The 27,629-nt window shown below is 53.7% G+C and overlaps 1 protein-coding gene across 2 annotated transcripts; it reads right to left on the reverse strand.

Moving 5' to 3' along the window:
* Positions 1-25,761, reverse strand: ITPRIP (inositol 1,4,5-trisphosphate receptor interacting protein). 2 transcript variants are annotated; one of them, XM_058543951.1, is made up of 2 exons: positions 25,581-25,761; positions 1-4,758 (listed from the first exon to the last, which is right to left on the reverse strand). In XM_058543951.1, the coding sequence occupies exon 2, from the start codon at positions 4,743-4,745 to the stop codon at positions 3,087-3,089; it is 1,659 nt and encodes a 552-aa protein (XP_058399934.1). In that variant the 5' UTR covers positions 4,746-4,758; positions 25,581-25,761; the 3' UTR covers positions 1-3,086. The 2 variants fall into 2 exon arrangements, with proteins under 2 accessions (XP_058399934.1, XP_058399935.1); XM_058543952.1 differs by lacking the exon at positions 25,581-25,761 and adding an exon at positions 8,585-9,540.
* Positions 25,762-27,629: the final 1,868 nt, after the last annotated feature.

Here is a 27,629-nt window from a genome sequence, read left to right on the forward strand (position 1 = left end):
TTCGAGGCTTTTCCCTGGTCAGCCCCACTGGCCATTTAAATTCAAACTCATTTGCTATTTCTCAGTATCTATCAGCACATATACCAGCACTGCCTGGGTTTGAATCCTGGCTTTGCTACATACCACTGCGTGACCTTTGACAAGTCACTTAACCCTTCTGTGCCTCAGTTTCCTCATCTGGAAAGTGGGGAGGATAAGAGCACCCACATCATAGGGTTGACACAGGAATTAGATGAGTTAATATAGGTAAATGCACGTAGAGGGGTGCCTGGCACACAGCAGGTGCTACTTAAATGTTGCCTACATCTATAATGTTTTCCTACCCTCACTTCCTGGTTCTGGCTGGAATGCCTTTCCTGATCAGTCCTACCCATCTTTCAGAAATGCTATCAGGCAGCGCCCTACTTGAGGCCTTCCCTTAATCCTCCCAGGTATCAGTGGTATCAAGAGGCACAGCAAACTGTAGTCCTGGAGCGTTCTGCACAGCAAGTGAGAAGATGCTGGGTTAAGTCAAGCATCCTTGGGAAGGAAAAGAGATTCCATGGAGAAAGTGGGCTGGATTCTCCTTAGTGGAAAGGCCTAAGTTTCCTAAAGAACTAGAATTCTTCCACTTAAAAGACAATTTCTTTCCTTAAAAACCAAAAGCTTCCTGTTTCTTCCACCTCGCACATTTCTTTGCACACATCAGCTCTGTGAAATAAGGTCTTGTGCTAGAATCCACCCTACAGCCAGCTTTCAAAGGCCCTTTCTGGAACTCTGCAGCCTGCCTCAAAGATGGGCTATAAATGTTCTATTCTGTTATTCTGTAAAGTTTCCTGAAAGCATAAGAATAAAAAGGGAGTGAAAGCTTCCGCTCATCAACAGGAAATCCACCCCCTCCCCAGCTCTGTCTGGAACCTCATAGATTTCCTGAAGTTAAAAACAAACACTGTGACCAGTTTCTACTCTTTGCAAGAGTTTAATTCTTCCTTTAATATAAATAAGGCAGCATGACACACCAAGAGCCCAACTGCTTTCTGCTTCAGAAGCAGCTTTGGTGCATGAAAGGATCCCCATTTCCCCGCTGAGTTCTGTTGTCTCTGTATAAACACAAGGCCAGAAGGTATTTTTTCAGTGAATGTGCTCCCGGAAGCAAAGGGGAAGCCGAGAGAGATTCAGGCCTGGCTTCTGGAGGCTGGTTCTTGGTTGCTGGGGTCTCTTCCAAGCACAACAAGCTAAGGAGGAAGAGGGGAAAGGAAAGGCACGGCGATAATAAATAAGGAAGTTCACCCTGACTCTGGAAATGAATCCCAACAGAATTGGGCTATTGCTGGAGACCACGTTGACAGGATGGTTCCTGGAGCGCCCGGCGGCCGCTGTGGGCCTGGGGAAGGGCAGACCCAAGCGCTGCTCAGTCTAACTCCAGCTCACATGGAAGCTTCCCACAGGCTTCAAGGCCCCAATCGCAGCCGAGCCTCCCACTGTGAATTAACTCTGCCAGGCGAACCGTCCATCTTCTTGAGCATGCCAAGGCTGGGTGAGAGCGCTCCTGGGGTAGGGACAGGACCCTTTCTTCAGTTCTTGGTGAGCCTGACACTCTGTGGAATTGGGTATGCCATCTGGGAGGCACGGCCAGCTTAACGTCTGGAGGGTGAACCAGGTGCTGGTGAAGGTGCACTCATTCTTGCTTCCTCCTTGGTCCTCTGCAAGGCTTACTGAGGCAGTGCCAAGGGGGGAACTCCCAAAGGGCCACTGGAGCCACGAGTGGAGGTGGAACGGCTTCCCAACCCTCCTGAACCAGGCCTGGAGATGGAGGCCAGCTCTGACCACAGGCTCTGGTGCCTGCCCAGTGACCTCAGCCCCAGCAGTGCCAAGGTGGCTCTCGGAGGCCTGAAGGCTGTGCCCGCAGTGCTGTCCCTGTTTGTTCCCAGTCAGCTGAGCCTGTCGGGCTCTGCAGGTCTTGGTCATCTGTGCGGCCAGCAAGCCCTATTCAGACAGGAGGGTTCTGTGCGGTGAGGGAGCCCCACTGGAGTGGACGGCTGCAGGGGTCTTGGGGCCTGCAGATGGGGCTGGGTTTCCACAGCAGCTCTGGCTTCCAGGCACACCCTGCTGTAGGACTGGACCCCGAGGAAAACTCAGGGCTATGGCACGCCTCCCCTCTCGGCTCTGCAACCTTCCCTGAACTGAGCATCAGAGGCCAGACTGCAAGCTGGACCCCAGCCCCCCGGGTACCAGGCTCAGTCCTTCGCCCCAGTCGCCCTGTGCCTCTCTGTCAGCCTCCACCTGCAGCGTCTGCCCTCCCTCTCCCTACGGACGGTCAGAGAGACCAGCTGTGGAGAGAATAAAGAGGGGTGAGGGGCTGCTGAGCTTGCACCCAACGTGCTACGTGGCACCCAGGGGGCTCAGGACACAGCATGCTGGGGGAAGGAGCAGGGAGAACGGGGTACACCCTGAGAGAGATGTGTAGCTGGAAACTTCTCTCTGCCACCAAGTACCCACTTCTGTGCAACAGAGACATTAGCCACTGGGCGCCTTGAATTTCTAGTAGGTCTTTTCTCCGAGTAGAATAAAAAATGCCACAGTGCAGCCACGGTGGGATCCTACTGTGCAGGCCACAGATGGAAGGTTGCAAATTCCCACATCTGTCCCTGTTAGTGCTTTGGTTGCAGAGGCCCAGGGCCAAAGGTTACTGGAAATCGGGGTGCAGAGTCTTGACACAGGCTTCTGCTGGCATTCCTGTAGATCCTCTGTTGATATTCAAGTAAAGACTGGACAGGGGATGTAACAATAATTACACCCAAATCAATGTTTGCATTGTCCCTAACTCAGTGTCTATGGAGTGTTCTGTCATCATCTTGGCCATTCCTGGTGATCCAAAAGTAAGCTGCAAAGGATCAGTCCCCAAACCCAGACAATCGCTTCACCGACAGGCCCAATGGCAGTGAAAGCAAATCAGCTTCTGGCTTGGAATTGTTTCCTCAGGGCTATAGGCTGAGCCACGGCTCCCAGCGAAGCCCGCCACTTTCCCAGGACAGGGCTTGCAGATGCCCCAAGGGGTGTGGACAAGCAGGATGCCCTGCGTCCTGGCCCTCAAGGTCCCGGATGCTCTACAAGACAACAGCTTTTTGGGGCAGGCTGGCATGGTCTGAGGGGATATGTACGGAGTACTCATTAATGAGCGCCGGAGCATTCTTGAGCATCTCATAGAAGGAGTCCACCGTCTTCCGGTAGAGACTTCGCTGCAGGACGAAGGGCCGGAAGAGGTTGAGAGGCTCGGCCCTGCGCACGGCCTCAGGGAGTCCCATGGTCTCGGGCACCTTGCGGTTGCCGATGAAGAAGTGATGGAGCTTCTTCTCTAGCAGGCTCTTCTCCAGGAAGCAGAGCAGCTCACGTAGACGCACGTCCAGCTGCCCGGCCTTCCAGTCGGTGGCCCGCCGGGAGAGCAGGAGGTGCAGCAGGACAGTCTTCAGGTGGTAGTTGCCAAGGCCGCTGGGGCCGGTCAGCCGGCTCTGCTTGGAGAGCAGGAAAGAGGCGATCTGCAAGCAGCTGAGGTGGCAGGCACCCTCAGGCAGGGCCTTCGATGTCACCCTGAGGAAGTGTCGCTCGTAGACAGCAAAGGACAGGAGCCAGTCAGTGCTGGACTCCAGGATCCCCACCGAGGGCTCCCTGGGAAGGTAGGAGACGAAGTACAAGTCTGAGTCATCACACTGGATCACGGGGATCAGGTTGAAGGGCATGAACTTCCCTGAGCGGAACTTGATCTTGAGGGACCCTGGGGTGTCCAGCTGGCCAAAGGCCAGGTCGAACTCGTACTTGTGGGCGATGCGGCGCCAGGCTCTGGTGAGGGCCGTCTGGAACCACTTCATGACCTGCATCGTATCCAGGTATGGGGAATCTCTGGCACACAGTGGGTCTTTCACCTCGCTGCCCGGCCGCACCAAGTTGTTCTTGCCATGGAGGAGACACAGCATGTCTTCCCCGAGCTTGGTCTTGCCACAGATACAGCCCCGGGTATCCTCGTCGGCCCGGACCACCTTGATCTGGCCGTAGCCCTGGCGATCCAAAGGCACCGAGCTGCTGGAGCACCAGAGCTCTGGGTGGAAGTGGAAGGGCTCTGGGGGCATGAAGGGCACGAAGAGGTTGCACAGCAGCGGCTTGTCCACCTGCCAGTTCTCGTACATGCTGTCCACGCCGATGAAGTCCTCCACCTCCATGTCCGTGTCCCGGTTGCAGAGGCTCCTCAGGGCTTCCAGCAAGTCATCCACGAAGCCTTCCACGAACTCCCGGGTGCGGGCCGCATCGGCTGTGGCCCCCCGGATGCAGCGCTCATAGAAGTGGTTGAGTGTGGCCTTGTTGGGCAGGGTGAGGCCCCGGAGGGGGGCACCCTCCAGACCAGGCAGCTCATCCTCGTCCCCACCCAGGCACTCGGGTGAGGGCCCATCCTGGTGGTCCTGCCGCCACACCTCAATCACCAGGAAGAGGATCATGCAGATGGTGCTCCACAGGTCCCAGGCCACGCGGCTCTCGTTCTGCTGCTGGCCTTCCTCTGCCACGGGCTCCAGGGCCTCCTTCTCGGCCGCCAGCCGTGCCACCTCCTCCTCCAGGCGTAGCTGCTCCAGCTGCAGCTTCTCCTGGTGTGCCTGCATCTTCCGGATGATCTCCTCCTCGTTCTCGGGGACCGTGGCGTTCTCCCGCGGGAACAGCAGCGGGTGGTTGATGATGGCGGTCACCACCACCAGGCACACCCGGAAGAGCCCCAGCGCCATGGCTGGAGCTTTCCTGCGAACAGAGAGAGAGTGAGAGAGAAGGTCACACCAAGCTTCTTCCCAGGACCCTCCCACCAACCTCTGCCCTACTGAGCTGGTCGACGTCTTATAATTCTTCTCCCACTCAACCCCCAGTCTCCTCACATGCTTCAGTCCAGCCTTGGGAGCAAGAACCCCAGGTCCCTGCAATCCTGGCTGAACAACCCACTGTTGGTGGACCTCTGTTTCTGTCTGCCCAGACAGTCCTCTTTCTGGTAGCAGCACCCCACTTTCCCTGGGAACCAACCCTTTTCTACTCCCAGCCCTTATGGCTTTGGTGGGGATAAACCTACCCCCAGCTCCAGGGGTGAGCATATAACCCAGGCCCAAGACTATTCTACCCACCCCCCCCGAAACACATACACAGTGATTGGTTCAGGGATGAAGATATGACCCCATTTGGGCCAATAGGAGACAGAGGTAGGATTTGTTGGCACCAATGGAGAGAAAGACTCACCCTGTGGCCTAGAGTTGCCAGGAAGAGAATTACACTTGCTGGTGGCTCTCTAGCTACCTCAAAGTGGGGCTGGCCTGAGAAAGACGCCAACGTAGAGAAAAGCAGATTCCCTGGATCCAGCTATGCTTGAAGCCATTACTTCTGGACTTTTTCATCACGTACATCAATAAATTCTCCTTTTTGTTTAAGTCAATTTGAGTTGTTTTTCTATCACCTGAAACCAAAATAGTCCTGAATAAGACACGCCCTTCTCCCTCAAGTGAATGCCTCCCGGTCAATGCAGGAAAGCCTAATGGTTAAGAACAAGAGGACTGGGTTCCAGAGCCAGGCTTGCCACTACTAGTTGTGTGACCTTGGGCATATTAACTCACCTCTCTGAGCCCCAGTTTCCTTACTGAACAAGAAGAAGATCTAGTACCTGCAGGGCCATCATCTTGAAGGAAGCACACACAGCACAGGGAGTGGTGCAGAGCACATATTCATTGAACAGCAACTGTTTTCGAAGCAGTTTTGAGCCCTTATCTTGCCTTACTGTACACCTCTCCTGGTCTAGAAGATCCCACCCCAGATGCAGACCCTGATCTCCTGGCCTTCTCTTGGGTCTTTCCCCAGGGCAATCCTGGAGACACCCAGAGTGACGGAGTCATTGGTTTTCCTCTCACCAGGCGTCTGAACTTTAAATCCAGCTTCTTAATATGAAACGAGACACTTCATTCCTCCAGGATAAATGGATTTTTAGGCTTCAAGTGACTTTCAGGGAAGGGCTAACACCCTACAATCCTTGCTATTGGAACTGTGCAGCTGCACTATCTCCTGGGAGTTTGTTAGAAATGCAGAGTCTTGGCCCCACCCAGACCTACTGAACCAGAAGCTGCATTTTAATACCATCCACATGAAAGTCTGGGAAGCACTGTCTTACCGCGTAAGCCTTCCCTTATACCCTCTCCTCTCCCTGGCAGGAAACTTGGGAATTAACCATGGGCCCTTTCCACACTTGCCCCGCCCACTTCCTGCCTGGAACCTCAGCCAGGAGAGCAAACGGCCAAATGAGGTCATTGTTGGACAACAAAAGACACAGAGGGCTCCTCCCACCACCCCCCGGTGCACGCCAACATACACTGATAGGGGCTTCTGCGTTTTGCCTAAGCCCCATTCTGTGACCTTGAATTTGCACGCTGAAAACCATCTGTTGTGGTTCTTACCCTAATGGTGCCAAGGAGCAGGTATTTGTCACCCGGTAAAGATACCTCTGCAGGTTCTACCCGCAAGAGGCAGGATGTAGATGACCTGAGTTGCCACACTTGGGCAATGCCCTGCTGCTCAGATGTGACTCCACCCTGTACACAGCTGGACACGTCAGCAGGAACCATAAGGGCTGAGGGGGAGGGAAGTCCAAGGGCAGCAGAATTCAGTGTGCAGACACATTTAGGCCTCAGAGGTGAGCTTTGAAGCACTTAGGTTTCCAGTTGAGGAGGAAATGGAGGACGGAGAAAGTGGAGGAAGTCAGACTGGAAGGGGTGTGTGGTGATGAAAAAGCACGGGCGCAGGTAGCCAGCTCTTCTTCCCTGAGACAAGGAGCAGCTTGCTAGATAATTGCAGAAACAGGTCAGCCCTGGTTTCTACATTAGAGAATCATTAGTGGAAAGTTTTGCCAGGGTGGTCCTAGCAGAACCATGACGTGAGGCTGGCTGATTAACGTGGATCAGAGTTTTAAGATGAAGGCGTGGGGTACTCATGGTGGAACATCAGGCAGCAGCCAGTTAGGAGATAATTTAGGGGTTTTGAGGCTCTTCAGGGCCCCTGTACTATAGGCAGCCACCTTGGCAACTCCCAATACCAGAGGTCAGTTTCCATGCCAACATAAGGTAGGATGCCACCAGCTGGGGAGTGGGGCCATCGCCAAGTCCTATGACTGGGCAGTTCTCCTCCTCTGGACCCGACAGCTTCCACAGGGCTAGCTGTGTACATCTTCGTGCCTGCTGGAGGATGAAGGGCTGTAAAGGCCTCCTTGTACCAGGGCAGGAAGGTTCACAACTCCAAACCAACTGGAGCAATCGACTCTGTGTGCAAAGGGTTAAGAGGATGGACTCTGGAGGAGACAGACGGGGTTAGAACCCAGCACATGCACCTACTAGATATGTGACTCAACTTCTCAGAACCTCAGTCTCTTCATCTATAAAATGGGAATAGTAACACTTGCTATTGTAAAGCTTGAACGAGAGAATGCATATAAAGCACTTGGCAAAATGCTTGCCCCTGAGCAAGTTTTCTTATAAAAGGGTAACTGTGATGGGATGGGAACACACAGATGAACCTGCCTGCAGGGGTTCACGATGGAGAGGGCTGCGCGGATGCCCCTACAAGGAACTCTGGCAGGATGCAGGCTGCCCACAGTAACACTGACAATAGTAGGGTTACAAACAAGACTCTAGGGGACCATGAGGGAATGAAGCGACAATGTGGAAGGAGCCCGGGTTGTAGAAGCAGCAGGCCTGGATTTGAACCTTGACTCTACTCCTTCTGAGAGGTCTTGGGTAAGTCACACGGCTTCTCTAGGGCTTCACTGCTTTACCTGGAGAGGAGCTAATAGTAGGCCCTCCTTCATAGGGAGGGTGGGTTAAGCGAGATAAACCATCCCAGGTGTTCAGCACAGTGCCTGCAGAGAGTAAGCACCATAGAATACCAGCTCCATCCCCCCTACCCTCCATCAGCCTGTTTTCTCACCTGCCGAGCACACTAGCCCTGCCCAAGTCCCAGGGGCAGGGAGGAATGCACGCTCAAAAGTGCTTTGAAAGCACAAAATGCTCCCCCCGTATTGTGTCCCTTGGCACGTGACTCCCTCCACCCTGCCCCCCAGCAAAGGGGAGAAGACTTTGGAACCTTGGATTCTCCGGAGGTGGAGTTCCCTCTGACTCACTCCCTGCTTAAACCATCTCCTCCCTCCCAGTCATCGGATGGGATCCTGGCTGTCATTTTGCTCCTCGTTTAACCTCTGCACAGGCTGGCTCTGCCTGCGCACCCTAAGCAGTGGGGAACGAGCGGTGGCTGCTCAGTGCCCACTAGATGGGGCCAAGTTCAAAGCCTCTGCTACTTCCCCTCCCCAAACCAGGTCACAGGGAACACTGCTCTGGGGGCCTTGGGGTCAGAAGAATGAGAGGAGGGAATCTGGGTGTTCTGATTTTTGGAGACCATGGGGACAGGACAGGTAGCTGGGAGCCTCTCACAAAACCATGCACACACATGTGCACGCGCACACACACACACACACACACACTCCTCCCCAAAGGGCCCCTTCCTCCCAATCTCAAGGATGTCCGCCTCCGCCTTGGCCCAAAGCTCTCACCTCTACGGGGCTGCCCCACACGTGTGGTCTGAGACACTCCGTTGGTGGGTTCAGCTTGAAAATAAACCTGGGTCACTCCCAGGGCGTTTGTATGTCTGCTTGCCAGGCAGCGGCAGGAAGCCTGCTGAGTTCCTCTCTGCCCCTGCCCCCGCCCACAGAGCATGGCGGCCCCTGCAGGTCACGGCTAAACTTAGCCTGGCAAAGGTCCAGGGTCACGGGGATGCAGGAGCTGGGGCAGAGGGCTGCAGATGCTTAGCCAGGACTCGTGGTTCATTTGGACCCGTACTCTGAACCTGGCCAGACCCTGGGGGAGAAATCCAAGAGGCCTCTCTCTTCCCTGGGGTCCCTCACTCCTGTGGCCCCCAGAGCCCTACAGGACCTCCATCACAGCATAATTCAGTGAATGCCACTAAGAGTTGTTGAAGAGCAATACGCTTCCATTTATCAAGGCCTCACTAGGACATGCTGGGCCCTGGACACAGTGACCCCCGTAACCTTCTAAGTGGTATTTTCCCTGTTTCACAGGTGGGTTCACCGAAGCCCAAGAGACAAGTAATTTTCTAGCCACACAACTGGAAAACAGCCGGGCTGAGATTCAGCCTGTTCTGTCTGCCTCCACCTGCAAAGCCCAAGTTCTTTCCACTGTGCTACCTTTACAGAGCACCTACTGTGCGCAAGGAACATGCTGGGTGCTGCAGGGCCCACAAAGATGAGCACAGCATGATCCTCTACAGCAAAAACACTATAATCCATGCGGGGAGGCAGACAGCCACTAAGTACACTGAGTATGACCAATAGGTTACGAAAAGGCAGAGGGAGGGTTTCACTCCTGTTCTTCAGGCGACCCTCCTTGTCTGCAGATCATCCCTGTGCCCACCTGTTGGGGAGATGTGGGTGTGTAACCCCGTGGCTCCACATCCACCTTTCCCCCTCCTTCCAGACTGAATTCCCAAAACAAACTGGGAACATGGGAGTGTCCAGCCCCACAACGTGTTCATCAACACCCCTTCTGCCCCATCACCCCCCCAGCCCCACCCAGGGCTGGCTGACTGTGGCCTCAGCGGCAGGGGCATCCAGGACCGTTTTCTCAGCAGCCCAGCAATCCCCCTGGGACAGTGGTTCTCAAAATGTGGTCCCTAGCTCGGCAGCACCAGCATTACCTGGGAACTTGTTAGAAATGCAAATTTTCAGGTGCAATCCCAGACCTGCTGATCAGAAATTCTAGGGGTGGGGCTCAGCACCTGGGTTTTAATAAGTCCTCCAGGTGCTTCTAATGCTCACTCTTGTCTGAGAACCACCTCTTCCCAAGCCAAGCAGGTCTCCCGGGAGGAGGAGGGTGGGGCTCCTGCAGGGTTGTGACAGCCCAGATCCTGGAGCTCGCCAAGGGTTAGCCCCATGCCCAGCCTGCCAGATGCTAATTAGCTCAGCTAATTACAACAGCAAAAGCAGCTGGGCCCTGGCGTCACCTTCAGAGCCAAAAGCAGCAGCTGGTGTGTTTCCTCATGAAATAGAATAAAGGAGGAGAGTTGATGGCAGGTGAGGGCACTTGTAGCCCAGTTACCTGGGTCCCTTTCCCACAGCTTAGGTTCTGGGCCCTCCGAGAAAGAAGGACCCATGGGAGACCAAACTGTTGATAAGTTTGGGCTGAACCCCTACTGTGCACCTGGCCTTGGGCTAGAGTTTTACTGTCCCAGCTAACGAGGTGCACAGTTGTTTGGGGGAAATAAAGCCACAAATTTAAGAAAGTCAGAATTTAGAGCTGTACTCATCTAAGCCCCATTTTACAGACGAGGAACTTGAGGCTTAAAGAGGAGACATGCTTGACTGGGAGGGTGCAGAGGAGGTAGAGGCGGCCCAGGGAGTCTGACATCACCCTCTGGGCCTTCACATGGATTCCGGTGCAGACAGGAGAGGAGCAGTGAAAGACGATGATGTTTTCACTAATAGCCGACATTTCTAAAGCTAAGTCCTCTGCATGTGTTTTGTCATTTAACTTTCAGAACATGAGTTAGGTAGTTGCAACATCCGTATCTTGTGAAGAGACTGATGGTCAGGGAGGTTCACTGGGTGGCCTCTAAGATCCCCTGTCTGCAGTGTGTGACTGAGTCTGTCCCCTCCCTCTGCTCTCCTTCCATCCCCTCCCCCAGGGGATAAGGGGATAAGTGAGCCCTGCCACCTCCCCCTGCCCAGTGGCACCTCCCTGGTACCATTGCCAGTGGCAACCAGCGAAATCATCCAGGTCAGCTGTCCCCCAAGCTTCCCAGGCCCGGGAGAAACAGGCTGTGAGAAAGGATAGGTTGAATGCAGAGCATGAGTTTGACCTTGAGTCTTGGTGTTGGAGTTTGGGCCCCACGAGCGGTCTGTCTGAAGCCCTGGGGAGGCTTTCTTCCTGTGTTTGGGCCTATGCGTCTCATCCCCGATTCCACACTTTTCTCTAGCAGAACCCATGCCCCATGCTGGAGTCAGACCAGCTTCCCTGCCTAGCCCAATGGCACCTTCATTCAGGGCCAGCTCAGGGGCCCTCCTCCAGGGAGCCTGCCCCTTGGTGCAGGCCTACTTCCCCCTTCTCTGAACTCCTACGGGTCAGACCACCTTCCTGCCCTTTGCTTGTGTCAGTTCACCCACCAGTCCCTGCCTTCCTACCTACAGTTCCAGCAAGACCCAGAAGCTGAGTGTCTCCTCCAGGGCACCAGGCACGGGGATGGGCGCGCTGTAGGCGCCCAACATGTAGGTGGGAGTTGACTTAACACACATTTGGAGGGAGGTGGCTGGCTGTGGGAGTGACATGTCTCCACAAACTCCTTCCTCTTCACCTAACTTGGGGCCAGGGGACAGACAGACTCAGCACAGATGGTTCCGTAAGGGCAGCTCTGAGCATTGCTACTCAACATGATTGGCTCCCACCTTCCAGGACGGGGGTCCCCTGAGGGAGGGAGAAAGACCTTGTAGACCTGGCCCATGCCCCAGCAAGGAGAAGGTCATAGAACTACCATGGGACATCTATGGCTGAGGTCTCTCTTCACCTGCACCCCAAATACATGGATGGATGAGGGAAGAGATATTTTAGGGGGAAGGTGGGCTGAGTAGCACTGGGGGTGGGGGTTGGGTCCTGGCGGACCTCAGGCCTAGGCAGGAGAGCGAGGGGCAGGCAAAGAAGGGAAGTGAGGAAAGAGGAAGGAAAATGACCAACAAAAAATAATTGAGAAAGTGGGTAGAAAGGGTGTGGTTCTGGGCCCCCAGGCCTTCTCTTCTCAGCATCTTTGCAGGCCCCCCTCCCCAGTCACCTTCCACCCCTCCCACTGGGCAGGACCTTTGTCTTGGCCTCCAGCCAGGCTCACCTTCCTCCGACCTGCCACCCTCAAGGCCACTGGGCTCCTTCCTTTGTCTCCTTTCAGGCCCCCTTCCTGAGGACGGGGTTGAAAAACCAAATGTGGGTATGGGGGGGAGGGGCAAGCCCCCACAGTCAATGAGCCAGGGCACAGGTGCTGGAGCTGAGTGGTGGGGACGGAGTCAACGGGCCACACATGCTCCGTCTAAAGGAGAGAGCCACCACCTCGCACATTCTTCACCAAGAATGAATGGCATGATATTTTTTTTCCCAAGAGAAGCCAGAAATCTGGATTTTATCAAAATCCCTCAATTTTACAATGTCAACTGCTATTTCAAAAATTCTTTAAAGACCACATGAGCCAAATAAAATATGTCAGTGGGCCACCTCGAGCCTGTGGGCCCTGGCCTGCAGGTCCCCACACATGGCTCCTCTCTCTGCCCACTGCAGCCCCCCACCACCCTTCAAGCATTCCTCAAGGCTACCCTTGACCTCGGGACTCTCTTCACTCTTCCCCCCAAGAAATACCACCACCTGCTAGTCCCTCTGCATCCAGGACGCCCTGAAATACCCTCCTGGCTCGGCCTCTCTCCCCAAACCCAGTCCTGACTCTATTCCAGTGTCTCTTAGTTGGCCCCAGCAACCACTCTCAGAATGAATAATCATAAGCAGCATTTATGAGGGCTGACTACATGCCAGGCCTGTGCTAGGGGCTCACACAAATGCCTTCCCCACAGCCTCTCCAGGGAATAGAAGAAAAGATAAAGAGACCCTGTGGCCTCATGGGTATGCACAAAGGAGCATTCAGTATTACAGACTAAGGTCTGTGGTCCCCAGGACCGGAGAACCGGACCCCCACTCCCCCTCCCTAACCCAGCGGAGACCCCAGACTGACTGAGCAGGGACCTGGGCTCAGGAGGACCCAGGGATCCAGACTGGGCCCTGGTGAGGATCAGGGAGAAGGACAGAACGAGGGAGAGAGCAGAGAGGAGAGGACCCTTCCCCCATGCCCAGTCGAGATGGACCTACTGATGAGCTCGTGGGAAAGTATATACTATAAAGGATCCGCCTTTCCAGTAAGGTGAGCTCTGCTGTTGCTGCACGTGGCCACAGTGGCCACTCACGGAGGGTGCCCAGTCACAAGCACCAAAGCATTAAGTTTCCTCAAGGACCACTCTCGGAAGAAGGAGGGGTTTCCAAAAAGTCACCAGGATGCCAACCCCATCCTCTGGACTGGGGTCATGCAGGCGGCCAGCCCAGGCTCAGGAAGGACTCCGCCGATGCGGGTGGGAGGGCCCACATCCTTCCTGTTCCTGCCACTCCATCAGCAGCTCATGCACGCCCCTTGACGAGCAAGGATGGAGAAGGCAGAGAAGCCATCAATCTCCCAGGAAGGACACAATTTCCTTCCGTCCAGCCATCCTGCCTGACTTCCCCACAGCAAAGGCCCTGACCCAAAGGGCATCATGGAAAATCACAGCGTCTTGGGACAGACAGACAGACTGAGGCCTGGTGTCTCAGAGGCCAAGGGATGACAAGGAGGCCTGCAAGTCACAGAGACAAGAAAGGGGCTCCCCTGAGTCTGGACCCACATCCCCTTTTCTCTCATCCATTCTCCCCAGGGCACCTGGAATCCAGCAGTCACTGCAGCGGGTTGAATGGCAGCCCTCAAAAAGATAAGTCCAAGTGCTAATAGCCGGACCCTGCGAATGGGACTTTATTTGGAAGAAAGATCTCTACAGATGCAATTAAATTAAGGATCTTGAGATGAGATCACCCTTGATTACCCTAAATCCAATGATGAGTGTCCTTATAAAGAGACAGAAAAGGAGAAAACAAAGAGGAGAGGCACAGGAAGGCCTGGAGCCACGGAAGCTGGAAGAGGCAACGAAGGATTCTCCCGCGAAGCATTTGGAGGGAGGGTGGACCTACAGGTATCTTGATTTTGGACTCTGGCCACCAGAGCTGTGAGACAATATATTTCTGTTGTTTTAAGCTGCCCAGTTTGTGGTATTTTGTTACGGCAGCCCTGGGAGACTAAGGCAGTCTCAGCGCTCAGCACCCTCCTCTCCCCACCCAGCTCCCCACTGACCTGCCCGTTTCTGCTGGGCACCTCCAGTCTCCCCAGCCATCTCTGCCGCAGCCTTTGCTCTGCACCAAAGCCTGGGATTCCACACTGATGGGCCCTTCATCCCAGCTTGGCGTGGACCTTTGGAATCAGCTCCACTGAGCACTCCCTACTTCCCAGCCATCCCAGGCAGCCTCCCTGGCCCCGGAGGTCTCCCTTCTCCACTTCAGTGCGTTCCTGTTTCCATGCAACACAGGTCTGAGCTTTAAGCCTGATGTTCAGGGCCTGGCCCCTATCAGTCTTGGGGGACCCCTCGGTTCCCTTTCCACCTGCCCAGCCACTTCAGGTTATCGACTGTCCCCTGAACACCTCCTATACTTCCCCACCATTTCCCGCATTGTCCATGCCTCATGTCTCTGCCAGCCTACCCAACGGTCCTCACAGCAAGCCCGTCTCAGAAACTGCTGCCAAGAGCCTTCCTGATCCTTTCCCTGCCCGCAACTCCTGAGACAAATCCTTCTTTCTGGAAAGGGATAGAAGAACAAGGGGAGGGAGATGGCATATTTATTAAGCCTTTCTGAGTGCAGGCAAGCTTCTGGTGCCTTGTGTAGATGGTGTCTGCACAGATGTGCGCAGAGCAGGGACCAATAAAGTCTCGATCCTCTCTTCTTAAAGGCTTGTCCCCTCTCCTTAGTTAGCCATCTGGCCTGTGCAGCAGCCCAATGCGCTGAGAGGCTGAGCAATCACTCAAAGCCACACAGTAGGAAGAGAGCAGAGGAGCTGGATGCCACGCTAGGCCCTCGGCTCCAGACCCCACCATCTCCCAGGTGTACCCTACTCTGTTCTTTCATCAGAGTGAGCTGCCTGAGTTCTGGTTTTCCCCCACTGCCTTCCTTGCTGTGAGCTCCTCCAGGGCCAGGGCAGGCTTGTTTGTCTTGACATTCCCCAAGGCACCCGGCAGAGACCAAACGCAGGGCCGCCTGCCCACTGCACTAAGGACATGTGCGACCCTGGGGACCCAACTGCATGCTCACACCCTGCACGCTGGAGACACCCGCTTTCAAAAGAAGGCCTCCATCAACGCCCTCCATTCTGAGAAGGGATGCGTTTTCTACAGTGAGGGTGCACCACAGGGCCTCCCTTGACCTCCGCGTTCCCATCTCAGAGTTCTAGACCTGAAATCACAGGGTACGTGTTAACCATAGAAACACCGCGCTAACCGTTTCCCACAGTGAAGCAGCCCTTATACACTCTCAGACGTTGGCTTGGCTCGGGCTAGCATTTCTCGGAATTTCCCCTCTGCCTGTGGGCCCCATCTCACCCACAAAAGCGCCTGCGTGGAGGGAACATTAACACCCACCTCAGGGCAGGCGTGCTGGGGCCTCCCAAACGTGTCCCCTGTCTCTCCCCCTACTCTCTGTGCTCTACACCCCCTGCCTCCAAGCAGAGCGGCAAACGCTCAGGACAAGCCACACTTTCCCCATGGGGTGGGAGGGCAGGCTACAGGGGTGGGGAGCCGGCTCCAGACAGCAGCAAACACAAAGGCTTGATGGCTAGGGGACTTGAGGGGGTGGAGCAGGAACCAGAGAGTAAATACAAAGGATAACAAAGGCCACTCCCCCCTCTCACAGATGAGCTGGGGCTGGATGGAATTAAACAGACTGCCCTGCCCAGCAGCCGCCTTGTGATCCCTGGATGGGAACAAAGAGAAACGAGCTCAGAGAGACAACCTGGCCTCTCGGGCTGCAGGGTATGGGCCCCCAGGGCTTTTCTACGGCCATAGAAAGGCCAGTACCCCCACCTCCTCCCTCCCTACCCCACCGCCTCTTACTCACGTCCTGACTTAGAGGGATTCTGGCCCCCACACAGTGAAATCCCAGGCTGTTCTCCCACCCCGTCCCCTGCGGCTTGGGCGTACCTGCCACAAAGCCTGGGCCCCAGCTGGGCTGGGGAGAGGGGGAGAGAGGCGGGGAGGAAGGGAAGCGCTCTGGGCCTCATGCACATACACACACACACACACACACACACACACACACACACACTCTCACACACTCACACTCACGCTCCGTGCCTTCAAAGATCTAAAAACCCCTTTCATCTTAATAAAGGGCAACAGCAAGAGACACAAAAGCAAGAGGGAGACCAACCGTATTGTAAAAAACTTAAGAGCTTGTGGTCAGCCTCTTTGCTAGTGCTCTCTGCTGCAGGCACCTGGGCTGCACAACGGAGCAGGCATCTGCCTGCCCTCCCATACCAGGGCCGCATCCCTCGGAGCAAACCAGTTCTCCTCCTCCAGGGAAGGCAGGGGGCCTAGATCGTAAGGGCAGGAACAGTCAGCAAAATTACCCCCAGAATCATCTCTGACTGCACAGAGTCACATGCCCTGTGAATTACACAAAACAACAACAACGACCTACAACCACATGGTTTTCCAGCCACAGGGATGGAGTGATGACCAGCTGGCTTCTGCCCAAGGCTGTGCCTGGCACACAGCAGGTGTCCCTGAACCAATGACAGGTACATGTGGGTCAGGCTGGGGTGGGCAGCAAGCAACCACCAACACTGCCAAGTTCACTGGGACATATTCCAGTCCCAAAGTCACCCAGAGAGAAACAGCTCGAAGCTTTTCAGCTCAGAAGAGCCTAACACTTTGTAGAGGCTTAGCACACAGAATTGAAGGGGCCAAACTCTGGAATTAGAAGGCCTAGGTTTGAATCCTGGCTCTCCCACATGCTGTGACAGTAGTACCTACTTCATGGCGTGGTGGTCACATGGTCGTGCTCTGGAAAGAACATTGTTATTGGCGTTGGGATTGGTGATAAGGCCAGGTCTCCTTTTTGGCTTGTTAGATCCTGCTGGGTGCATCTTAGGGACTCTTCTGGGAAGAGGGGGGTGACCAACATCCCTCCAGCAACTCCAGAAGCCTGGGACGTGGCTAAGGTGTCTCTTCCACCTCGCTGTTTTCTCTAAAGCCCCCAGGAGCTGCCACAGAGGGAGAGCAGGAAGCTCGGCACCTGGGAAGCTTGCAGCTCCCTCTCTCCCATCAGGCAGCAGCTCTCCACCACTTCTGAGCACCTGGAAGGAGAAACCAGTGTTGGCCTCCAGATACCTGGCCTGGAAGGTGCAGGCGCTCCAGGAATACTTGCTGAATGAACGAATGAATGCGGTCACGACTGGGAAAAGAACCTCACTGCCTTTACTTCCAGGAGCAGGAATTTAAAATGCAAGCGAGTGGAGTGGCAAGTCCTGGATGAAGTAACTTCTAAGTTTTTTTTCCTGGGAGGCCCCTTGCAGTCAGAAAAGCAAAGTGCTAACAATGGTAAGCACATTGGGAAATGTGAGGGAAAATCCTTCCAGAGGAGAGACCGCAGCCACTGTGGGCCTGGACGGCCTTCCTCTAACTGCAGGCTGACTCACTACCAGTGTTTACCAAGAAAATGACCCAGGAATGAACCCTGACATAAGTTATCTGACCCCCTGCTGCCTCTCCCCTTGACACTTACCTCCTTGCCTGAGAGTCTTACAGACATGGAAGCAAAATGGAGGGTTATAGGGTTCGATGCAAATTAGGTCAGAGAAGAAGCAGAGAAGCAACCCTTGGTAGAGTGATGAGCAATTCTCCCTTTCTAGAGAAAACCAGACAAGCTGCAATGCCCTGATGTCCCACGGGAGAGTTTAGTAAATAGCAACCAATGCACCACATTTACTAAGATTTAAGCATTGTGCAAAATGCTTTACGTGTATCATCCTCACAATAAAACTCTGAAGGAGGCATTCTTCTCATTTTACAGATAAGGAAATCGAGGCACAGAGAGGTGAGGCCACTCACTCAACATCACAGAGCCGGGATTCGAACCCAGGACAGTCTGACATTCAAGCCTTCAGTCTTCCCATTAGGCTGTGCTGCTCAGTGACCTGGTACCTGTGAAACATTAGACACGCACCTATGGACTCTCCTTCTCTGTACTGTCTGGGGAAAGGCAGGTGACACTTTAGGTGAAATCTGGGCATGAAGCAGGGCGTTAGACTCAATGAACTTACGAGGCTCCTTCCACCTAGAGATTCTGGGAGTGGGACCTGGGATATCTGAGATGGCTTTTCAGCCAAAAGGATGGGCAAGCCTCCTCTGAAGCAGATTAGGAAAGGGAGCGAGGGCTCTTCTGACCCTGGGGGGTGCATGCTGGGGTGAGGCCTCAGGGAGGAAGCGGCATGGATGCACTGGGGTATCTGGGGCAGCACACGGGGTGAGGTTCAGGAAACCCCTGCTCTCTTCCCCTCCAGCCCAGGCACGTTGCTCTCCTGCCTCCTCAGCAACTCTGGAACAAAGTCTCGCAAACAAAGGACCCTTTCAGGAACTCCAGGCGGGTCGTGACTGTTGCTAAGAAGGCTATTGAACCAGGCTCCCATGAGAACAGTTTGTTAGGAGCACATGGTTTTGCATCAATGAGCAGGCGAGCAGTATGACAACGCCCTCCCTTTGGTTTGACGCAGGCTGGTAGGAGACTCTCCTGCATCGGCCCAGGAAACGACCTAGAGGGAGAAAGGAGAAGCAGCCCAGGAGGGCATCAAGGCTGAGTCCCTCCTCCCAAGCAGCAAGTGTCCCACTGTTATTCATCTGGAAGTGAGACATCTGAAAACTGTGGGCTGTGTATTTTTTCTAGGAACTTCCATCTGAGGATCTCAAGGTGCTCTGAATATTATCTGGTACTGGCTGTTACTGTCCCCATTAAACGGGGAAACGGAGCCCAGTCTGCTAATATCACAGAGCGTGTCACAGCAGGATGGACCCGGAGTTGGTGGTCTGCTTGTCTTCTCACCTTTGACACTTAGACTTTGTGGGGCTCTGTATGATACCTTCACAGTCACCGGGCTAGGTGCCCAAGGTGTCCTGGTGTAGCAGAAAGAGCCTAAGATTCTGGGAGGTAAAGATCTGGGTTTGAATCTTGCCTCTGCCATTTTCAGCTTTGTGACTCTGGGCAAGTTGCTTGGCCTCTCTGAGCCTGTTTCTTCACCTGAAAAACTGAAATAATACTTATCTCTAAGGGCTACTGTGAAGAAGAGAAATAACTATATGCAAAGCCCCTAGGATGGGGCTTTGCTCAGAGTAGGTGCTCAATGAATGAAACCATTATTTTTTTTTAAAGATTATTCTACTTTTATGAACAGAAGATCGTGACAATTGATTTGGAGATCAGATTTGTAAATAGAAGCATAATTTGCAAAAAATGTTCTCTGCTAATGATTCTCTAATTTTCATTTATAAACCTGAAAAAACTACATTCATACAAAAATTAGGGCAATTACTTTAGCCACTGATATGCCGGATGTCAGGGAAGCTATGTTGAAGCATGTGAAGTTATGGCCAGTTGCACAAAGCAAAAACCTTAATCAGATACCTTCAAGTGGAAAGACAAGGCGATTTGTGTTCTGAAACCTCTTTAGAGAGAGACCTACCACGTCATCTAATTTTTCACCTTTCTTCAGGGAGGGAGTTCTTCCTTTCCTGCATCTTTCATCTAACACATTCATGTGTTAGCATCTGACAGCCCTTGCTTAGGAACATCTATCTTAAGTAGAACAGGAGGCATCACCTTGTAAGACCTGGCTGAAGCTACAAGTCGCCAAATTAAGAGCATCAGAATTGCTGAGTGAGATCAGCCTTAGAAACAGTGCTGTCCCCAAATTTCTTTTTGGCAGGACACAGTTGACACCCATAGTTGTCCTCTCTAACACCACTCCCCAAATCTCAGGTAGATCTCAAACACCTCCGAATTCCTGCATGAACTACTAGGGAGGAAGGGATTCTATGGGTTTAATTTAACCCACCTAGAATCCCACGGGGAATGGGTGAGAGGTAAACCGTGAGACCTTGCTTCTGTTTCCAGCTCGTATGAACTCTTGGGGTAGTGGATTCCGGACATTCCTTTTCTCTGTGCGCATTCGATCATAAAGCTCCACGAGGCCACTGAATCCCTAGCATGGTGCCTTGCATATCATAGGTGCGTGATAAACATTAGCTCAAACAGTGAATGGAGGTTCTCTCTTAGTCAGCCCCCATAGTAAAGATGTATGTGGGCATTGTCTTTCTCAGTTTGCTATGGGGATGAAGAAGAAGGGAAAGCCACTTTTCTGATCTCCCCATCACTGCTCCAGCCTGCTCTTCCCCTACCCTCTTCACGGATTCAGGTTGTAAAAGGGAGGCCCAGAGCCATGGAGGCCGCCAGAAGGCGCTGTAAGGAGTCACGCTCTTTGCTCTGAGTCGAAGCTCAGAGAACTAAACAAGACTGCAGCTGTCAGCACTGCTCAGGCCAAACCTAAGTCCGGAAGACTCACCACCAGCTGGCTTACAGCACCCCCCCCCCCCCCCCCCCCCCCCCCCCGCCCCAGCCCATCCTCTGAGAAGCACACCTGTGGATGGTGCGCCTTCCGAGCTCCCTCCCTTCAACATGTGTCTTACAGTTGGAGTGGTTCTTGTTCCTCCCTGTCTACCTTAGGGCGGAGGCGTTGCCTTGGGCAACAGTGATGTCACTTGCAAGGTGCTTTCATTCCGATGATGTCATGGGATGGGCCACTCGGATGGAGGGGGACATGCTTTTTACGGGAAAAACATCACAGGTCACAAAACGCTGAGGAGGATCCCATAAACCTCTTGGGCACTCAAATGGCCCTCTTCCTCTTCCAGAAAACCTCATCCACCCTTCTCTCCCCTCTGAAAGCCTGGGACAGGCCATGCCTCAAACCTGACTCTCCCTCTCCCAGAGTTGGCTGGAAGGGGTGGGATGAGCAGCTTTGTCCTCAGCTTTGAACAAACCACACGCAAGGACACCATTGAGCCTCTTTTCACCATCCAGGACAGTCTGGGTCCCTGAGGCCTTGCCCTTTGCCCAGACCTCAGAGGAGGGAGCTGTGGCACTGATGGGGAAGCTGGCGGCCCAATTCGGCAGAGAACATAGATCTTCGATCGACCTCTACCGCCTTCAAGAGCTCATACTAGCCAGGTTGCCAGTCTGCGCCAGGCAATGTGTTTAGCGCTTTCTGTGCTTGCCCTATGAGGGGTTATCCCCATTTTACTGATGAGGAAACTGAGGTTTGGAAAAGTCAAGGCACTTGCCAAATACAGAGAACACCCAACTACTGAGCAGTGGTCTGCCCTACTCAACTCAAGTCTGCCCTACTCCAAAGTCCCTGTGGGTCATACCTCCTGGCTCTGGGGCACCTGGAGCCTGCAGCTTACTAAAGATGAGCCATGAAGGGGCCCTGACAGAGACCAGGGAGAGCCCTTTAAATCCAAAGAGGCCATCTGGGCAGGCCAGGTGGCTGAGGCGGCCAAAGCGAGCACTGCCATAGCCCTGCTCACCCTCATGCCCACACAGGGGCTACAGCCAGTGGCCAGCCCCAGACCTTCCACTTCCCAGACCATCCATGCTGATTAGGGACCATGGTTCTTTGCTCTGTGCTTGGCTTCCTGTGTCCCATCCAGGCCACCTGACCATCTTCTTGACTTGCATATAGCATTTACCCCTATGGCCTGGCCACCCTGAAATTGGATAGTAGTTATTCAACTTATGCAAATGCAACTCTTGTAGCTAGGAGCTAATGCTTATAAAGCACTAAACAAAATAATTAAATAAAATTAAAATTATGAAAGATGAAAGAGACAAATCCTACCAGGTAAACACTGCTGTTGAAGCACTGGCCAAGGAGATGCACACAACCAGGACGGCCAGAGTACCGGTCCAGCTGGCAGGTATCTCTCTCCGTTAGGGAGAGGGCCACAGAGGTCAATAGAGCCCCATGCCATTGGGCCATCACTCCCCACCCTGCTCTGACTCAAGCTTCGCCAAGCACAAGCTACCTTCTGATCTTTGGTTTCCCATGTGGCTGGCCGTACGGGGAACAGATATCATCCAGAGTACATGATGGCCACAAAGTCTCCTGGCAAATTAATACACTAGCAATCTTACTTGTATACCCACTTCTGGGAGCTCTCTTGAGGTGACTCAGTAGCCCAAGTCCAAACCACTCTGAAAATTGTGGAGATAGGGTTTCTGAGTGGGCACAGCTGACAGCCAGACCCCAGGACAGGTGACATGATCCAGGTAAACATCATCCTTATGGGAAATCTGCTGGGCACCAGCCGGCCCTTCCCAGGAGACATCTTGACTTCCTCATTGGCTGAGAAACCTATTTTGTTTACAACACAGTCTATAGACAGTATGTAGAAAACGCTCCATTCCAGCTAATTAAGTGCTGAAATGTATAGTGTGGAAAATAAGTGATCATATATACGGAGCTGTGAAACGGAGTTTTGGGAAAGGTTTCCTGAACGAGCTTGGGAAGGGCGTCTGCAGGTGGACAGGACCTGGGCAGGGATGGGGACTGGCGGCTTGGAACGGTCAGGACAGATGTTCGGACACTCCCCACCTTGTTCCGCTCCTGGGGCTGTTCTCTGCCTGCCTTGGGGCCCTGTGTAGCTGTGGCCTTTTCCCTCCACACCACGCCCAGGTGGCACTTACTCAGCGCCCTAATGCCGGGCCCCAAACTGGATTTGCCACCTCATGCCGCCCAGTGATTAAGAAGGAAAGTCATTCAATGCTTGGGCCAGGCCGTCCCAGCAGCCAGCAAGGCGGGCTTGCCTCTTTCTGTTCCTGCCTTTCTGCTACCAGGTGAGTTTTCCATCTTTCTGCCATCTGAGCTGAGGATGGATATTTCTTTGACAAAGAAAGAAATAGGCACTGCTGTCCCCTCTTTCCCACGAGGGTCCCTGGCCAGACTAGCTTTTTAAGCTTAACCTGCTTCTGGCTCTGTGAATGCTCAGTGACTGCGACTCAGTTTCCAGGCTCCTCAGCACTCACTTCTCTGTGCCTTAGTTTCCTCATCTATAAAATGGGGATAACAATACCTACCTACCTCATAGGGCAACTGTGAAGATCAAATCAGTTAATACAGGCAAAGTGGTTTTGGAAAAAAAAAAAATCCATGGCAAATGTTAAGCCCTCAATAATTGTTGGTTATCAGGGCTGTGCTGTATGGTTGTATAGGCGGTGTACTGCTCAAGAACAGCCGGTGGTGAGGATCCAGCTATGTGCCTTGGCTGTATTCATCCAGATGAGGCTCCTTTTTCTAAATGGCACCAAGGTGCCATCCCCTTTGTGAGAAGGGGCACCTTATTTGAACTCACGCAAGGGACAGAATTGGCTAGCAGCAGCCCTGGAGGTTATTATTATCAGCCCTCAGCATTCTCACGGCTCTGACCTCTCCCCAGCGAAACTGGATTAGTCTCAACCATAAATAAAGCCCTGTTCCTCAGCTCCCCAGGCCACCTGGAGCACTTGCCCCTCTCTCAGGACGCTGCTCCGTTAAAGCCTTCCCCAGCAGCCCCGCAGGCCACCCTACCTGCTCAATCCTACTGAGAGGACTCGGGCCCAAACACACAGCCACAGAGTCTTGGACTCTGAAGGGACCATCTCCGGTCTAACTGTTGATGGCCACCCGTCTCTGCTGACAGTGAGGGGCAGCGCATTACCTCCCAAGGAGCTCAAGTTATTGGCAAGTTCCTTCTTCCTTCTGAGTAAGTCAGATCCAGCTCCCTGCTTCTCCTAACCAGTGAGTCTCTGGGGCCAGACCCAAGTCTCCTTTTTTCAAGTGACAATGCTGGAGATTCCTGAAGGCCACAGCCACGTCCCCCTACGCTTCTCATCTCTGGAGGAAATGCTGCTGGTTCATTCCCTTCTCCCTCACAAGAAGCACTTTCCATACCCTCCAAGCCACGTCATCCCCTCTCCTCTGGACAAATTCCCACTTGGTAGTGGGATCCCTTGCAAGATTTGGCATGGAGAACTGGGGTCGTGCACTCCAGTGGCCCAACCCTACTCTTCCTGGGCTCCGTGCACGGGGTGCTTATCTCTGCCTCCCACTGAGATGTGTACCCTCTTCATCAGACAGAATCCCCCACTTTCTTTCTCCTTATTGACCCCCGGGGGGGCCAGGAAGGGAAAAAACCAACACCAGTTCCTCCCAGACAATACTTTCTCAGGTGGGCAATTTTGCCAGAAGCCTCTCCCAGAAGTTCCTCTCCATCCTTGCCCCTGGATAAAAATTCACCCATACACCCTCAGAGCCTGTTACCGGTAAGGTGACAACTTCTGGGATGACGGCATCGGGTTAAAAGTTCAGATCCTTGCCCCCTGAAAGCTGGAGCTTGAAATTGCTGCATCTTTGAAAATTACAGAGCTAGAGGATGGCACTTGAGCAAAATCCTTTCCATCCACTCAGGGAGAGTGGAGGGTCAGTATAACCACTTCATGGTTACCCACAAGTGGAAAATATGAGGGCAGAATGGCCTGCAGCAGCAGCACGCTAGGAATTAGCAAACAACAAAAGCTGCTTAGGCAGCCGGCTGGAAGGAGAGTTCAAAAGCACAGAATATTTATTACATTATTAACGAAGAGTGAATGGCAGCAATTCCACTGGTGCCTGCCACATCATTTTCATTGCTAACCTGGGCCTGTAACTGCACCAGGCACAGATCAGCTTTACCTGGCAGCCTCTCCGAGGTAGAACTGGTTTGTAAAAGGGAAGGGCCCTGGGTCAAACCCAAAAGAGGAACAAAAGAATAGAATATGACTCTGAAACTGACTTAGATCCCAAAGACCAGGCTCCAGGATCTGCCTGTATCTGGTGCTCTTCTAGTTTTGAAGGGGGCCCTCCTCCCACCACGCAGAAGGGCAAAAGGCAAAGTGAGGTTCGGAGTGGTTCGGAAAAATATTTTCCTTTCCTAGGCGGCAGCATTTTTGTTTTTAAAGAGAGGCGCCAAACTGGCTGGGAAGCCCAGCCCTGGGGCCTCTGTGTCCCATCGCCCGGCAGCCAGAAAGATGGAGACACTGGGAAGAGGTCGGGGATGGGGTTAGGGGTCAGGTGGCGGAGGCTATTTGCAGCCCCAAGAGAAAGTTCTGCACCGAGTAGGGTCTCCTCCACTAATAGCCCCGAAAGAGGAAGCGGCGGGGGTTTATCCGGCCTAGGCAACCTCATAGCTTCACTACCTTAAACCGACAGAAAAACAAGCTTACTACTCTCTCCTTCCAGGAGGGGAAAGAGGCGGGAAGGAAGCTGGCCAAGGAGCAGGGCGACCCGGCCTATCTTTCTGCCGTAGCGCTCAGCTCAGACGGTCGAAAGTAACGGATCGCCTGGGCAGAAGGAACAAAAACGTGGTCCTGCTTGCTCGGTGCGCCTCGAGGAAGAGCTGCCCGCCTCGCGGGGCTGCCCCGAAGCGCCCAGGGCTCCGCGGCCCGGGCTGGAGCGCAGGCTGGAGCGCAGGACCCCGCGCAGCGCGGGAAGGACGAGTGAAAGCCAGAGGACAATGCGCCCCGCCTTTGCACCGGCGCTGTAACCGGGCTCCAAAGTCAGCCCCAACCTGGGGGCCGAGCTGGCGCCCGCGCTCCCCGCGCAGCCCCTGCGCCCCCGCTCCCAGCGGCCATCTCGGGCGCAACTCCGCCTAGCCCCCCTTCTTCCTTCCATCGCGCCCCTCTTCCCTCCAACGCACGAGGTGCTCAGTGCTCCGGGAGGACGCAGAGCCTCGCAGCTGCTGGCCCGGGACTTACGTTTAGCCTTCGTCCCCGCTCCCCGTCGCGGGAAGGACCGCCGAGCCCAGGCGGGTCCCCCGGGCCCGGACGCGGCTGTTCGGCGGCGGCGGGCAATTAGAGGGACAGGGGCGGCGATACCCGGGCCGGCTCCCGCCTCCTGGCCTCCATCAGCGGGGCTCTAAAGGGCTCCGGAGTTACTCATTTCCTGGATGTCACAGAAACTTTTCCTCCCTATAAGAACAAAACACCCGCCTCTGCTCTCGGCGGCGGAAGCTCCTTAAGGAGGACCGTGCGGGTTACCGGGGCTGGACCCAGGGTCCGCCGCGGAAGTCTGCCCCTTGACCCCTCCAGACACTCTAGAGGAGATAGCAGAACTGGAGAGTGGCCAGGCGATACGGGATCTGACCACTGGAGTAAACTGGGGCGAAGGGACAGGGAGTCAGGGAGGACGCCCTTAAAAGTCGGTCTAGGCCGGTGGAATGGAAGGGGTTAAGTCCCTGCGTTTTCCATGGCGCGTTTTACAAGCGGCGGAATTCCAGGGCCACTGTTTTATCCTCTGCAGGGAAATATAAATCGAGACACAATGCTGGCCCTTTTCTCTTTTGCGGCTTGAATGGATTAAAACAACTCACCAAATTTTATGATAAATGGGCCCACCGTTGCTGTCTCCCTGAGTAACCCGGCACAAAGGAGAATGATGACTAAATGCTTTTACCTGTAGAGGGCGCTTTAGTGTCCAGAGCCTGTTTACAGTTGTGAGGTTAGACCCCTGTTTTAGACCCGAGGGAACTGAGGCTAGGAGCGACAGCAGCAGCAGCACCCTGGTCGTACTTAATGGGCTCTGAAGTCCATCACCTGTTATCTTCTCCTTGTGACCTGCACAAATTCCACAGCCAGGAGAAGGGGCTGGGAGGGGCTTGACTAAATCCTGCCTTAAGTGGCTTTAGGGAAGTCAAACGCCAGTGTGTGTGCATTGGAGGAAATTATGAGAACACAATGTCCAAATGGTTATCTCCATTGCTACCGCTGTTTGGTCTTAGATCACCTTCTTCCTTTCCTCGTCAAGCCAGCCAAATAGCTTTAACACTCGTCTGGAAGACATTAGGCCGAGTCGGAAAGATAAACAGGCAATGAGAGAAGTTCTAAAAATAGATCCCCTGGCCCTCGGCCCAGGTTACTTTTGTTTTCAAGCTTCTCCTGCTGCTCACAGCTCTTTCCTTACGTCAAGGACAGTTATGGCAGATTTTGGGGGCTGGTGGGGAGGGGTGAGGAATGGGGTGATCTGGGGAAACATTCTTGAAAGAGCTGTGTATTTCCAAAATGTTTGTAAATTGGGTGAGTGGAATGCTCACCCACCCTCCCCAAAGCAGGAGGGGTGTGTGTGGGGGGACTCCTGGGAGCTGGGGACACTGGACTGAGCGCTGCTACACTGCCTTTAATCCTTGAATAATCCTTGGGGTGAGAATTCGGGGTTACATAGGCTGGAATACCAAGGAATCCCTCTGGGATTGTCATCCTGTGTGCCAAGTTGTTTCAGCAATTTCTAACCAGCTATGTATATTTATTTATATAAGGAGCATTTATTAGATTTGTTTTTCTGTTAAGCCAGATGGTTTCACTCTGTGACCTGATGGTCAACTTTATTGGCTCCCCTCTTCTCTCAGCACAAGGTCCACTGTCCTAACCTGGCACGTAGGCCGTTTGTGAACTGGCCGCCACTTATCTCACCAACTCCTATCTCCCTCCAGGTTCCACACCACACTCCTTGCAGTTCTTGGAACTTGTGCTTTCCAGAATGTGATATGCGGCTTGTTTTTGCCCCCTTGGATATTCGCCTGTGCCCTATCTTCTGCCTGCAACCATCATCTCACCTCTTCCTCCAACCTGTCACCCCCAATGCACACACACTTTTTTTGCCTGGCTGATGTGTGCTCCGTCTTCAGTTCTCAGATTTCTCCTCTAGGAATTCTTCCTTGAACTCTCACGCCTGAGTTAGACACCCACCCCATGTGGTTTCCATAGCACCTCGTGTTTACTCTAGAAAGGGTTTTTAAAGGACAGAAAAGT

The sequence above is a fragment of the Diceros bicornis genome, chromosome 6, assembly GCF_020826845.1.
Source record: "Diceros bicornis minor isolate mBicDic1 chromosome 6, mDicBic1.mat.cur, whole genome shotgun sequence".
Lineage (NCBI taxonomy): Eukaryota > Metazoa > Chordata > Mammalia > Perissodactyla > Rhinocerotidae > Diceros > Diceros bicornis.

Coding starts and splice junctions, on each gene's coding strand:
- ITPRIP (XM_058543951.1), bottom strand. CDS start 4,745: ATGGCGCTGGGGCTCTTCCGGGTGTGCCTGGTGGTGGTGACCGCCATC.